The sequence below is a fragment of the Streptopelia decaocto genome, assembly GCF_964273445.1.
Source record: "Streptopelia decaocto genome assembly, chromosome: 2".
NCBI lineage: Eukaryota > Metazoa > Chordata > Aves > Columbiformes > Columbidae > Streptopelia > Streptopelia decaocto.
Window position 1 is genome coordinate 81,472,839 of NC_138655.1, and position 13,510 is coordinate 81,486,348.

Consider the following 13,510-nt stretch of genomic DNA (forward strand, 5'->3'; position numbering starts at 1 on the left):
GCTAACTATATCTGATAGTTATTAATTCTAGTGGTACAAAAAGCAAGCTGTAGACCTGAGGTGAAAAAAATACTTTTGATTAATCAACAGCTTGGGCTGACCTTGCCAGTGCCATTAATCATGAGTAGAACTCAAGGAGATTGTACATCACTGCAGAGATTTTAGAAGGAGACTATAAGAATATATGCACTTCAGAGGCCATAAACCCTTGTCTTACAAAATGTCGATGTCTTAATTAATCAGAAAAATTCACATGAAAGAGTTATACAAGAGATCTTATATCGCATAATGCCTTGTGCATATCTGTGATTCTGTTAGCTACACAGCTACATTTATGCATGGGTATGTACATAAAGTGTGGACAAACATACTTTTTCATATTTTTATTCTGACTCTGTTAATTTTTGGCAAGAACAAAATTAATAAGTTTTCCATCCTCAGAAGGCTTTCTATAATGTTTGATGTGGGTCTGACAGTGCAATATTAATACAATGATATGTTGAACTATAGCAGATGGCCAGTTGAAAAATAACTATATCTATATCTCTAATACGTATGCCTATAGTACCTACAGAGTAACAATCTAATTGCAAAGAAAAATGATGTGGAGTTCTTTACACATACCTTTTTAGTGATACATACAAGGGGGAAAAATGTCTTGGTACTAAAAATACAATAATACTCTTAAAATCCCTCTTCATTTTGTTCTAATATTGGTCTCATTTTAAAAGAAGAGGGGGAGCCAAGGGAAATTTCCTTCACATAAAGGAATAGTTGCTTTCATCTTTTTATTATTTTGAAAAAAATGTAACATTTGCATTAACATTTTAAATATTCATTGCTGTATGCTAAGACTTTTCCTTTTTAATTTGGGCTTTACATCTTCAGAGTGAACAATAACATTTTAAATTTAATTTTTCAGTGAAATTTTGGAAGAAGAAATACAATGTCTTGACATAGTGTTTTCTTCTTTTAAAAAATCAAACTTCACCCCCAAACACAACGTATACCCTTCCCTCCTCCCCCCCTTAGTTTTAGTCATTAAATATTCTCCATGAAGCGATCTTCATTTTTGCTCTAAAAGAAGTCGGTATGTTGCTATTGCTCCTTGTCTTAAAGTTCTTGTCCAATTTACCATTCAGTTTTGTAACACCATCACAGCAGACTCTTCACAACTTAAATGATAAAAGTTTCAATAGGCACTTTAGTGGAATTACGAAAAAGCTACCACTCTTCCACCATGATGCCAAAAAGCTATCTTCCTTCTAAGTCAGGTCAGTAAACCTGTAGGCCTGCGCTTGCCTCAGTGTAATTCCAGAGTAACAAAATAACAACAAAAACTGTGTATATTACAGGATTTCTCTTTCCTTCGGAGATCAAATCAAAACTGACAGTAAGATAAATGCAGTAACTTGCTGGAAACAGTTGCTGTCTTTTATAATCAAAGGAATCCTGTCCTATTATAAAGCTTAGGTTTATCTTTTAAATTTGTTGTTGGTTTACTTTTAATTTCACTCTTGTAGTTGTACTTAAGTGACTTTGTCAGGATTATAACTTTCCTCTTCTCCAAACATGTCTGCCAAGATTTTGAAGCGAGGTCCCCAGTCATTCAGATAGTCATAATCCTGATCTGCCTCTGTAGTAAGGGAGTCTATAGAGCTGAGAGACTCTGCAACAGATCCATTTCCTTCATAAGCATAAGTTGCCAAGGAGTCATAAGGAGGTGCAGTTGGGTCTACATCATTTTCCTGCAGCCTTTGGTTAATGAAATTTCTTATGTCTGTGTTATCTTCCACTGGTGGTCTCTGACGTGGAAAGCGCAAGGTGTCTGGTTTTATGTCCCTGCGTATTTTATTATCTTCAATCACTTTAGGATTCCTCAGAGCACCTATGTCAAAAGCCTGGGTGTCCTCTTCTCCACCTCCTTCATCATCATAATGGATAACATTATCTCTGATGTCTTCTTTAGAGGTCATCAGGGTGTCTTTTTTCTTCTGCCTCCGTAGTGCTACATACAGTACTACAATGACTGTAATGAGAGAAAACTGAAGTTAAGACATGCATAGAAATAATTCAGTACTCTGACCAAATGTCATTAAATCTTCCTTTGAAAGATGCAAGCAATCAAAAGGACATTTTTTCTTAGAAGATATACTCTCACTATTCTTTTAAAAATAGCAGTGTTCTAGCCAATGAAAAGTCATTTGCTGTTGGATGTATAACTGCTTAGTGCTTGCTGTGCTGCTGAAGGAAGTAACAAATTGTTTTTCTACTGTCCTGCTTTGTGAACAAATAGAATTGGACAGGGCTTCAGCTTTTTAGTTCAGAGAGACAGACAGATGGGATTCTTTTTCTTTAAATGTCTTCCATAGCAAAATATCAAATTTCCACATTGCAGGGAAAAAAAAAAAAAAAAAAAAAAAAAAGATGAAAAAACCCCTCACATGGTATTAAAGAAAAAAAAAAAAAAATGGAATCTGTGAAATGGAGAAAAAACGTTTCTACTTCAGCTTTTTGTAGAGGACAGTTTGGCCTCTTCAGGAAGGCACTTTGAAAAAAAAATCCATGTGATATTGTTCTGGAGAGAAAAAGGGTCCAGGAGAGAAGGTTGATTTTCAGGTAACCCCTCCTCCAAGCTCAACAGTGGCCCATCCCAGTGAGCAGAAAATCAAGGAAAGACAGCAGGAAACCTGCATGGATGAATAAAGAGCTCCTGACTAAACACAGAGGTAAAAAAGTGGCATATAATTAGGGTGAAATCAGTGTGCTCAGCTCGCTCTCTGAAATGCCTGTACACCAATGCATGCAGCATGGGGAATAAGCAGAAGGAGTTAGAAACCTGTGTTCGGGCAGGAGAGTATGATCTCGTGTCAATTACAGAGACATGGTGGGACAGCTCACATGACTGGAATGTGGTCATGGATGGCTATGTCCTTTTCAGGAAAGACAGGCCAGCCAGGCATGGTGGTAGAGTTCCTCTTTACGTGAGAGAGCAACTACAATGTATTGAGTAGTGTCCAGGGATGGATGAGGAGCGAGTTGAGAGTCTATGGGTGAAAATTAAGGGGCAGGCTGGCAGGGGTTATACTGTTGTGGGTGTCTATTACAGGTCACCAGATCAAGATGAAGTTGATGAAAACTTCTACAGACATCTGAGAGCAGCCTCACAGTCACAGGCCCTGGTTGTGGTGGGGGATTTTAACTTCCCTGATGTTTGTTGGAAGGACTACTCAGCCAGACAGCCACAGTCCAGGAGGCTCCTCCCGTGCCTTGGCAATAACTTTCTGATGCAAATGGTGGAGGAGCCGACTAGGAGAGGTGCACTGCTGGGTGTTATCCTCACTAACAACAAGGGTCTGGTTGAAGCAGTAAAGGTTGAGGGTTGCCTTGGTTGCAGCGACCATGAAATGGTGGAGTTCAGGATCTCATGTAACAGGAACAGAATAGCGAGCAGAATTGCAACCCTGGACTTCAGCAGGGCAAACTTGGGCCATTTCAAACAATTGCTAGGGGAAATCCCACGGGCAAGGCTGCTCGAAGGTAAAGGGGCCCAAGATAGTTGTTTAGTGTTCAGGGACTGCTTCTACCAGGCTCAAGATAAGAGCATCCTGACACGTAGACTGTCACTGAAGGGAGCCAGGAGACCTGCGTGGTTAATCAGGAACTGTTGGGTAAGCTCAAGTGGAAGATGAGAGTTTATAGATCATGGAAGGAGGGGCTGGCCACATGGGAAGAATATAAGGCTGTTGTCAGAGGGTGTAGGGAGGTAACTAGGAAAGCTAAGGCATCCTTAGAATTAAACCTGTCAAGAGGAGTCAAGGACAACAGAAAGAGCTTCTTTAAATACATGGCAGATTAGACTAACACCAGAGGCAATGTAGACCCACTGATGAATGAGGTGGATGCCCTGGTGACAGAAGATATGGAGAAGGCAGAGTTACTCAATGCCTTCTTTGTCTCCTCTGTTGGAGGCTGTCCTGAGGAGTCCCATACTGCTGAGGCCCCAGAGGAAGTCAGGACAATGGAAGAGTCTGCCTTAGTTGATGAGGACTGGGTTAGGGAGTAATTAGGCAATCTGGAGAACCGTGGGTCCGGATGGGATGCATCCATGGGTGCTGAGGGATCTGGCTGAGGTCATTGCTGAGGTCAAGACTCTCCAACATCTTTACCAAGTCTTCGGAAACAGGAGAGGTGCCTGAGGACTGCAGGAAAGCAAATGTCACTCCAGTCTTCAAAAAGGGAAAGAAGGAGGACCTGGGTAACTATAGACCGGTCAGCCTCACCTCCATCCCTGGGAAACTGATGGAACAGCTTATCCTTGGTGCCATCTCAAGGCATACCAAGGATAAGAGGGTCATTAATGGCAGTCAACATGGTTTCACCAAGGGAAAGTCATGCTTGACCAACCTCATGGCCTTTTATGAGGACATAACAAGGTGTATAGATGATGGCAGAGCGGTGGATGTGGTCTACCTTGATTTCAGTAAAGCATTTGACAGTCTCCCACAGCATCCTTACAGCTAAACTGAGGGAGTGCAGTCTGGACGATCGGGTAGTGAAGTGGACTGGGAACTGGCTGAAGGAGAGAAGCCAGAGAGTGGTAGTCAATGGTGCAGAGTCTTGTTGGAGGCCAGTATCTAGTGGAGTGCCTCAGGGGGTCAGTACTGGGGCCTGTATTATTCAATATATTCATCAGTGATTTGGATGAGGGAATAGAATGTACTATCAGCAAGTTTGCTGATGACAGCAAGCTGGGAGGAGTGGCTGACATGCCAAAAGGCTGTGCTGCCATCCAGTGAGACCTGGACAGGCTAGAGAGTTGGGCAGGGAAAAAATTAATGAAATATAACAAGGGCAAGTGTAGAGTCCTGCATCTGGGCAGGAACAACCCCAGGTTCCAGTATAGGTTGGGGAATGACCTTTTAGAGAGCAGTTTAGGTGAAAGGGACCTGGGGGTCCTGGTGGACAGCAGGATGACCATGAGCCAGCATTGTGCCCTTGTGGCCCAGAAGGCCAATGGCATCCTGGGGTGTATTAGAAAGGGGGTGGTTAGTAGGTTGAGAGAGGTTCTCCCTCCCCTCCACTCTGCCCTGATGAGACCACATCTGGAATATTGTGTCCAGTTCTGGGCTCCTCAGTTCAAGAAGGACAGGGAACTGCTGGAGAGAGTCTAGTGCAGAGCAACAAAAATTATTAAGGGAGTGGAACATTTCCCTTATGAGGAAAGGCTGAGGGAGCTGGGTCTCTTTAGCTTGGAGAAGAGGAGACTAAGGGGTGACCTTATTAATGTTTACAAATATATAAAGGGTGAGTGTCACGAGCATGGGTTCAAACTGGAACACAAGAGGTTTCACTTAAATTTGAGAAGAAACTTCTTCATGGCAAGGGTGACAGAACACTGGAACAGGCTGCCCAGGGGGGTCATGGAGTCTTCTGCTCTGGAGACATTCAAAACCCACCTGGACACATTCCTGTGTAGCCTCATCTAAGTGTTCCTGCTCCGGCACGGGGATTCGACTAGATAATCTTTTGAGGTCCCATCCAATCCCTAACATTCTGTGATTCTGTGAATCTGTAATTGGTGAAAACAGAGACAGGTGGTCCAGGAGAAATATACAGTGACTATCAGAACATTCAGGGATGAGGTTAGGAAAGTTAAAGCCCATCTGGCACTGAATCTCATGATGGATTTGAATGGCAACTGGAAGCTCCTGTACAAGTACAATAGCATTACAGAAAAAGTAGGGTAAATGTAGGCCCACTGCTGAATGGGGCATGGGATCTGTTGACAAAGGGCACAGGAAAGGCCAGTCTACTCAATGGCTTCTTTCCGTCTGTCATTATTAGTAAGGTCATTCTTCAGGAATCACAGGTCACTAAGGCCAAAGGGAAATTTTAGAACAAGAAAGACTTATCCTTGGTAGAATAGGATCAGGTTAGGAACACTTAAACAAACTGGACACGCACAAGTACATGGGACATGATGGAATGCATATGAGTGGTGAGGGAGGTAACTGATGTCATCCTGAGGCCACTTGAGATGATTTTTGCAAGGTTATGGCACTACATTGCTAGCTGGTCAAGGGAGATGATTGTCACTCTACTCTGTAGTGGTGTGGACTATTGGAATAGTCCTGGAATGGTATGCAGTTTTGGGCAACACAGTATGTAAAGGATATAAAGCCAGTGGAGAGTGTCCAGAGGAGGGCCATGAGGTTGGCGAAGGGTTTAGAGGGGAAACTGTATGAGGAGCAGCTAGAAACACTTGATTTGTTCAGCCTGGAGAAGAAGAGACTGAGAGGAGATCTCGTGGTCTAAAGCTTCCTCGCAAGGTTTAGGTTAGACATTAGGAAAAGGTTCTTCACCCAAAGGGTGGTGGAGCACTGGAACAGGTTCCCCAGGGAGGTAGTGACAGCCCAAGCCTGACAGTATTCAAGAAGCAATTAGACAATGCCCTCAAACACGTGGTATGAGCTTTGGGGTTGTCCTATGCAGGGTCAGGAGTTGAATTCAATGATCCTTACGGGTCCCTTCCAACTCAAGACATTCTATGATTCTATGACTGGAAGAAGTTTCTGAGGACTAAAGCAAGTGTCACTCCTATCTTCAAGAAAGGCAAGAACAAGCTAAGGAACTACAGACCACACAGCCTCACCTTTATCCTGAGGAAAGTGATAGAGCAAGTAATTCTAGAAACTATTTTCAAATCTGTCAAGAACAGGAAGGGGATCAGGAGTAGTCAGCAAGGATTTACTAAGATAAAAATGTGCTTAACCTACCTGATAGCCTTCCACAATCATATGACTGGTGGATGGAGGGGGAAAAGTGCATTATTTTTGTCCTAATTTCAGCAAAGATGTTAATGCTGTCTTCCATAACAACCTTTTCAGAAAAACTGAAAAAGCGTGTACTAGACAAGTAGATGGTGAGATGAATTGCCAAGCTGGCAAAACTACCAGTCTGTAAAGGTTGTGAACAACAGCCCAAAGATCAGTGGGAGGCCAGTCACTAATTATGTACTCCAGGGGTTGAGTGCACCTTCAGCAGATGTGCAGGCAATACAAAACAGGGGTTGTGCTGACTTTCAAAGGGATGTCACCAGGCTGGAGGAATGGGCCAACAGGAGCCCCATCAAGTTAAACAAAGGGAAATGTCAAGTCTCGCACATGGAGAGGAATAAATGCATCCTGTGGATGTTGTTGGTTGACCGACTGTCTGGACACTAGTTTGATAGAAAAGGACCTAGGGTACTTGTGGAAATGAAGGCCAACAGTATTTGATGCTGCATTAGGAAGAGCGTTGTCAGAAAGTCTAGTGACCTGATCATTCCCCTCTGTTCAGTCCTGGTCTCACACACTTGGAGTTCTGGGTTCAGTTCTGGGCTCCTCAGTAAAGACAGACATGGACTTCCTGGAGTGAGCCCAGTGCAGAGCCACAAAAATGATTAAGGGATTGGAACATCTGCCATATGAGGAGAGGCTGCAACTGTTCACCATCTTATCAATATGTATAAATGCCTGGTGGATAGAAGTAAAGAAGATGGAGACAAACTCTTCTTAGTGGTGCCTTGTGACAGGACAAGAGGCAATGAGCATAGATTGTAATGCAGGAAATTCAATTAGAACATAAGAAAAAAGCTTTTTCTACTGTCAGAATGGTCAAACATTGGATCATGTAACCCAGAAAAGTTGTGAGATAAGTTCTTGGAGATATTGAAAAAACAACTGTATACTGAGTAATCTGCTCTAATTGACCCTGCTGTAAGCAGAGAGGTTGGACTAGATGATCTTCAGAGGTGCCTTCCAACTGTGATTTTGTGATTCTTTATAATACAAAATGTTACAAACTGCTTTTATTCCAAATGGCAAGTCAGTGACAATCAGCTTGTGTTGTTTTTATATTTTTTTCAATAGTTTGTCTTTGGATATGTATTTCATTGAATACAAAATCTGCTTGTGGTAAACTGACCTTTAGGTTATTTTTAGTTCCCTAACTGCCTTTGGTAGAAATGGCAGTGTTCTAAGTTCTGTTGTTGAAATAACACAATAATGAACATAGGAGTTGCCATGACTATAAATTCATGAACAGTCTTGTGTGGCCTAAAATAACTCCTGATTCTGGTAATAGGTTGACCGTCTTTTGTGTAGAGATGAGTTCAACAAGAACAACTTCAGCTACAGTTTTAAGGACTCTGTATCAAGCCAGATTCACAGCAAGAAATGAAAATCCAAAAGCGGTTTTAAAACTGTTCAATGGAATAGTAAGAGGAAAGTCTGGATATAAAATAAATGCCATTCTTCTATGTTGCACACAGCACTGGAGATCTCATTATTTATACATTAGTTTCTCTGGGTAACATGGCTAGACTAACTAGAATGAAGGGCATTATTAAAGGACTAAAACTTCTTTTCCAAACACAATCTCTGTAATTCAGTCTGGCATTCTGTGTGAAGTGGGAATTAAAGTACCTTCATTAGTTTTTTATATTCCAAGAGCATCAATCAAAAACAGAGCTGGTAAAGTGTTCATTGGCATAATTATTTTTCATTGAATACACTGGGGTTGGTTTGTTTGCTTGTTTGTTTGCTTGTTTTAATAAAAAATGTGTTTATTTCAACAAACCGTTAGGGGGAAAAAAAAAAAAATCACAGTTCTGTTGAAAGCCTCCATGATCACCTCACAAATTTGGGGGAAATTCAGACCAGCTATTCCTGTTTCTGCAGATCCTCTGCCATTGTAAATTACTCCTGTACAAAGAACACAAAGCTCTCAGCTGTGTAGTTCATGCTGTCCAGATTACTGAACACAAAGGTGGCAGCTTGAAAGACTTTGTTTATAGCTATGTGCTTAGGGCTTCTGGGCATTTCACTCTGTAACAGAGAACTTAGATAACCTCGAAGTCCTGACTAAAGACTGAGCTCTAATTCACTTATCTCTCAGGTGAAAATAACTTAAATTTCTTTGATCCTGAGCTTCACCTCTGACTGCTTTCACCCAGAAAACCCCTGAAAGTAAAAATGTAGTCCCAAGGAATTGTGGTAAAGGAGAAAACATTCTTCTTGCTTCCAAGAACTGGTTCTTTTGTTTTGTTCTAGTTTTAAATAGTTCAGAATGCATGTTAATTCCTATTGCATGATCATTTGCCATTCTTGTTCTAATTTGAAACAACATTTTTCTCACAATATAAAATTTTTACACAGAACAGAAATTCTGACTTTTACTCACTGCTGTTCAATAGCTATTTATGTAGTCCTGAGTCTGCAGTCATTTACTTAAGAGGTAAATTACTATACTATCGAAGTGCAAAGAGGTATCCATATGTTTCTGCAGTTCACATTGTGCCTGTGTAAGCCACAAAGTTGGTTTTATTTTGTTATCACTTCATTCAGGCTATATATATAGCCTATATAAGGCTTTTCCTCAAGGTGGTATGAAGAATTACACAAAGGCTCTCACCCAGTCTTTACTGCTGTTACTGTCAGTAGGACTTGTCTACCTTAGTAATAAGTAATAATATTAATTCTTCAATAAAAGTATTTAAACAAAACTGTTTCAGAGAAAAAAAAAATATATAGTTTGGATTCCACTGAAAGCTGATTCTATTCAAATAATAGGAAATATGTAGGTGTTAGGAGATTCACAGTCGTGGTCAGTGCTTTGGGAAGCTTTTCTAGTAATATAGAAGCATAAAAGTTGCCATAAGCTGCCACACATTTTCAATGGCTTTTTTTGTTAACAAGAGATGAAGCTCAAAACAACATAAATTAATTCACAGGTGAACGATTAATGTATTTCACATGGTTTCATGAGAACTAACCTAGAAGTATAACAATACACAACAAGATTGCAATCAGTGCTCCTGTGCTGAGGCCTACTGGTAAGAAGATTGCTTCCACATTGCAGGACAGGATGGTACCATCAGAATCACATCTGCAAACACGGATAGTCATTGTGTTTGTGCTGCTCTGAACAGGGTAACTGCTGTCTTCTATTACCACTGGAAGAAAGTACAGCTCTTGCTGCCTTCTGTTGTAACCATTTCTCCTGGCTTCAATCCCAGCTGTGTTGTCTGTAAAACACAACACAGTCATTACAGGATTTATATTGTGTGCTTTGATTCATCATTGTAGTTTTTATCACCTTTAGCAATAGGCCGCTATTCCGTTTTTGAAACTCAGTGAATGACATGATTTATTGAATTACTTTGTTTTATCATTAAATAAGGTATTGTATTCTGACTGGTACAGCTATTTTTTGCAGAGCATTAAATAATATTCAATTTCTTGTAAATTTGTTAGCTTGATAGCTAAAATTTCAAAGATTACATAAATAATAATTTTAAAAAAAGCATTACAGACATTAGATTAGGCAGGCTTTTCAGTTTTTCTTTTCTCCTTATACTCCAAGTCTGTGGTCTAAAGGACTTTGATTGCACATGGATTTATAATCAAGTCTCAATTAATTAATTCCCTTTTAAAACAGAAAGTCATATACATAGACAAAATACAAAACACCCACAACTTTCATGCCCCATTAAAAATAAGTACAGAAATGAACTGAATAATTTATAATCAGCACATTTTCCATCAATTAGACGTTAATGTGTACAGAACTCGTAGAAGCTATGTTTTGTCATTTCTTTCCTGTAGATATTCATTTATCACTACTTTTCTTCCATCAAACAGTATGACAAGAAAATGATGGGCAGACTAAAAGAATTACATTGAAAGCAAAATCAAATTTAAATTAGCAAGGAATTAATTAGCTGATAGATCTACTACATGACAAAACTCCGAGAAGGGGTGAAAGTCATAACATCTGAATGCAGCAGTCACCATTTGTCATCTCATCCATGTGCTTTATTGTATCTTTAGAAGAGGTCACTTGCTGTCCATGTTATGACTTTCACCCCTTCTCGGAGTTTTGTCATGTAGTAGAAAGATTAAGGGCTCTGAACTCAACAATCAAATACTTGTGTGCATCTCCAATTAAGGACAATAAAAAGGAACCTTAAATATCCAAAGTGAGATATGTTATGGTCAGACACCATAGATAAAACACTTGGTTGACAAAATGTTTATTTCAGAAGTACTCTTTTTATCAAACTCTGACATGGCACATGTCCACGTCATGTTCAGTGACATTTAGATTTGAATAAGAAAAATGTGTGAGAATTGCTTGAATCAAATAAAATTCCATCTTCAGCTAGTTATTTTTGTGATTAATCATGGAATCTTAGAATAATTTAGGTTGGAAGAGGCCCTCAAGATCATTGAGTCCAACCATAACCTAATTCTGACCCTAAACCATGTCCCTAAGAACCTCATCTACACATCTTTTAAACACCTCCAGGGATGGTGACTCAACCACTTCCCCGGGCAGCCTGTTCCAGTGCTTCACAACCCTTTCTGTGAAGCAATTTCTCCTAAAATCTAGTCTGAACCTTCCCTGGAGAAACTTGAGGCCTTTTCGCCTTGTCCTGTCACTTGCTACTTGGGAGAAGAGACCAACACTCTCTGTGATACAACCTAATTTCAGGTAGGTATAGAAAGTGAAAAGGTCTCTCGTCAACCTTATTTTGTCCAGGTTAAACAGCTTCAGTTCCCTCAGCCACTCCCCATAAGACTTGTGCTCCAGAACCCTCACCAGCCTCGTCACTCTCCTCTGAACTCTCTCCAGCACTTCAATGTCTCTCCTGTAGTGAGAGGTCTAAAACTGAACACAGTATTTGAGGTGTGGCATCATCATTGCTGTGTACAGGGGGATGAATTCTTCCCTAGTCCTGCTGGCTAGACGATTCTTGATACTCATCAGGATGCTGTTGGCCTTCTTGGCCACCTCTGCACACTGCTGGCTCATGTTCAGCCAGCTGTTGACCAATACCCCCAGGTTCTTTTCCACCAGGCAGTTTTCCAGTCACTTTTCCCCGAGCCTCTAGTGCTGCCTGGGGTTATTGTGACCCATGTGCAGGACCCAGCACTTGGCCTTGTTGAATCTCATACAACTGGCCTCAGCCCAATGATTCAGCTGGTCCAGATCCCTCTGCAGAGCCTTCCTACCCACAAGCAGATCAACACTCCCACGCACCTTGGTGCCATCAGCAAACTTTCTGAGGATGCACTCAATCACCTCATCCAGATCATTGACAAAGACATTAAAGAGAACTGGCCCAAATACTGAGTCGTGGGGAACACCCCTTGTGAATGGCCGCCAACTGGATTTGACTCCATTCACCACCACTCTTTGGAGCCTGGACATCAAAATAATCTGCACTGTATAAAGAATTGTATAAAGAATTTTAAATCTAATTTGAAGTCATCCAGCTTAATCTCATTTCTATTCTTATTCTTATTTCTATGATTGTTCAAGGTCCTTTTGAAAATATGGACCCAGGCACGTGTTTCAACCCTATACAAAGCAGTCTGGAGCTGCAGCTTGAAGCTGACACAGCTTCTGGCTCTTTGATCTGTTGGCAATAAATTCATTTTCAGGATGTGTGTGACAGTCTGGAGAGAAGGAAAATTTTCTCTCTCTTACATGAACAATTGTGTGTCCTCAGCAGGGAAGCAGCCCTCCAGGGAGCAGAGTGAGCCCAGCAAAGTAGAAAGAAGAAGGTAGGCAGTTCAGCTGGAAGCACTCTAGCTCTGCCAGGGCATCTCACTTGTATTCACAGCTGGTGGATTGGTCTCTGTGCTGTTGAAGGTGCAGTCTAGAAACGTAACATTTACTTGTGTTTATATTTATAGAGGCTCCAAATGTCAACCTTGAGCTTCTGTCTTGCTTCTATCCTCATTAAATTATATTCTGAGGAAGTATGGAACCTGGAAAAGTTTATTCTCTTGGATGCGCTATAAACGTATTACACCTGCTGTAATATCACACCACATATTATTTTTAGCTGTATGGACTAGCACTGCTTATTTGGCTTCCTGATGTGTGTAAAAACGTTAAATGACACCTTCACTTGTAAAAGTGTTAATTGTAACACAGTGAACAACATTGTTTGCTCAAAAAATATCAAAATTCTTGTCACAAAGTACCTGCTTGGTACTAACATAATTACTGACTCAAAAAATAACAGTGTTTCTGTTTTTAAAATGTTTCTGTAGTGAAACTAAGGTTGTGTTATTATACCTTTAAATTTTGAACAGAGCAGAACTTCCACTTTTCTGGCAAACAAAAGGCAGAAGATATTGAAAATATTGCACAATATTTCTCTTTGGACAGATTTTTCTAATAGCTCTGTAAAATAATAAAAAATTAAGAAATATTTCGTGGTTGGAAAGTATTCCACAAAAGCTTTTTTTTTCTGTATTCCCTGTGTTTCAATAACTAATGTACTTCTTTCTTCTTGTTTAGTGTCAAGAAATTTTTTTAAGAGTGTGTGTATATAGGTACATTCACACACAAACTTTTATGCATGAAAAGTTATGTGTATTGGTTCCTTATTCAATTTTTTATGGGAATAATGCATTTATTTTTATACAGTAGAGAAAGTTTGTCAACAGAG

At 40.4% G+C, this 13,510-nt stretch overlaps 1 protein-coding gene across 1 annotated transcript in view; it reads right to left on the minus strand.

Moving 5' to 3' along the window:
- Positions 1-1,056: 1,056 nt before the first annotated feature.
- The window catches only part of CDH12 (cadherin 12), a 243,216-nt gene continuing 230,762 nt past the window's right edge, over positions 1,057-13,510 (minus strand). Inside the window, exons 11-12 of the mRNA XM_082045286.1 lie at positions 9,818-10,069; positions 1,057-2,029 (exon numbers count right to left, since the gene is read on the minus strand). Coding sequence (XP_081901412.1) covers positions 1,530-2,029; positions 9,818-10,069 — 752 coding nt within the window. The 3' untranslated portion in view covers positions 1,057-1,529. The remainder of the gene's footprint in view (positions 2,030-9,817; positions 10,070-13,510) is intronic.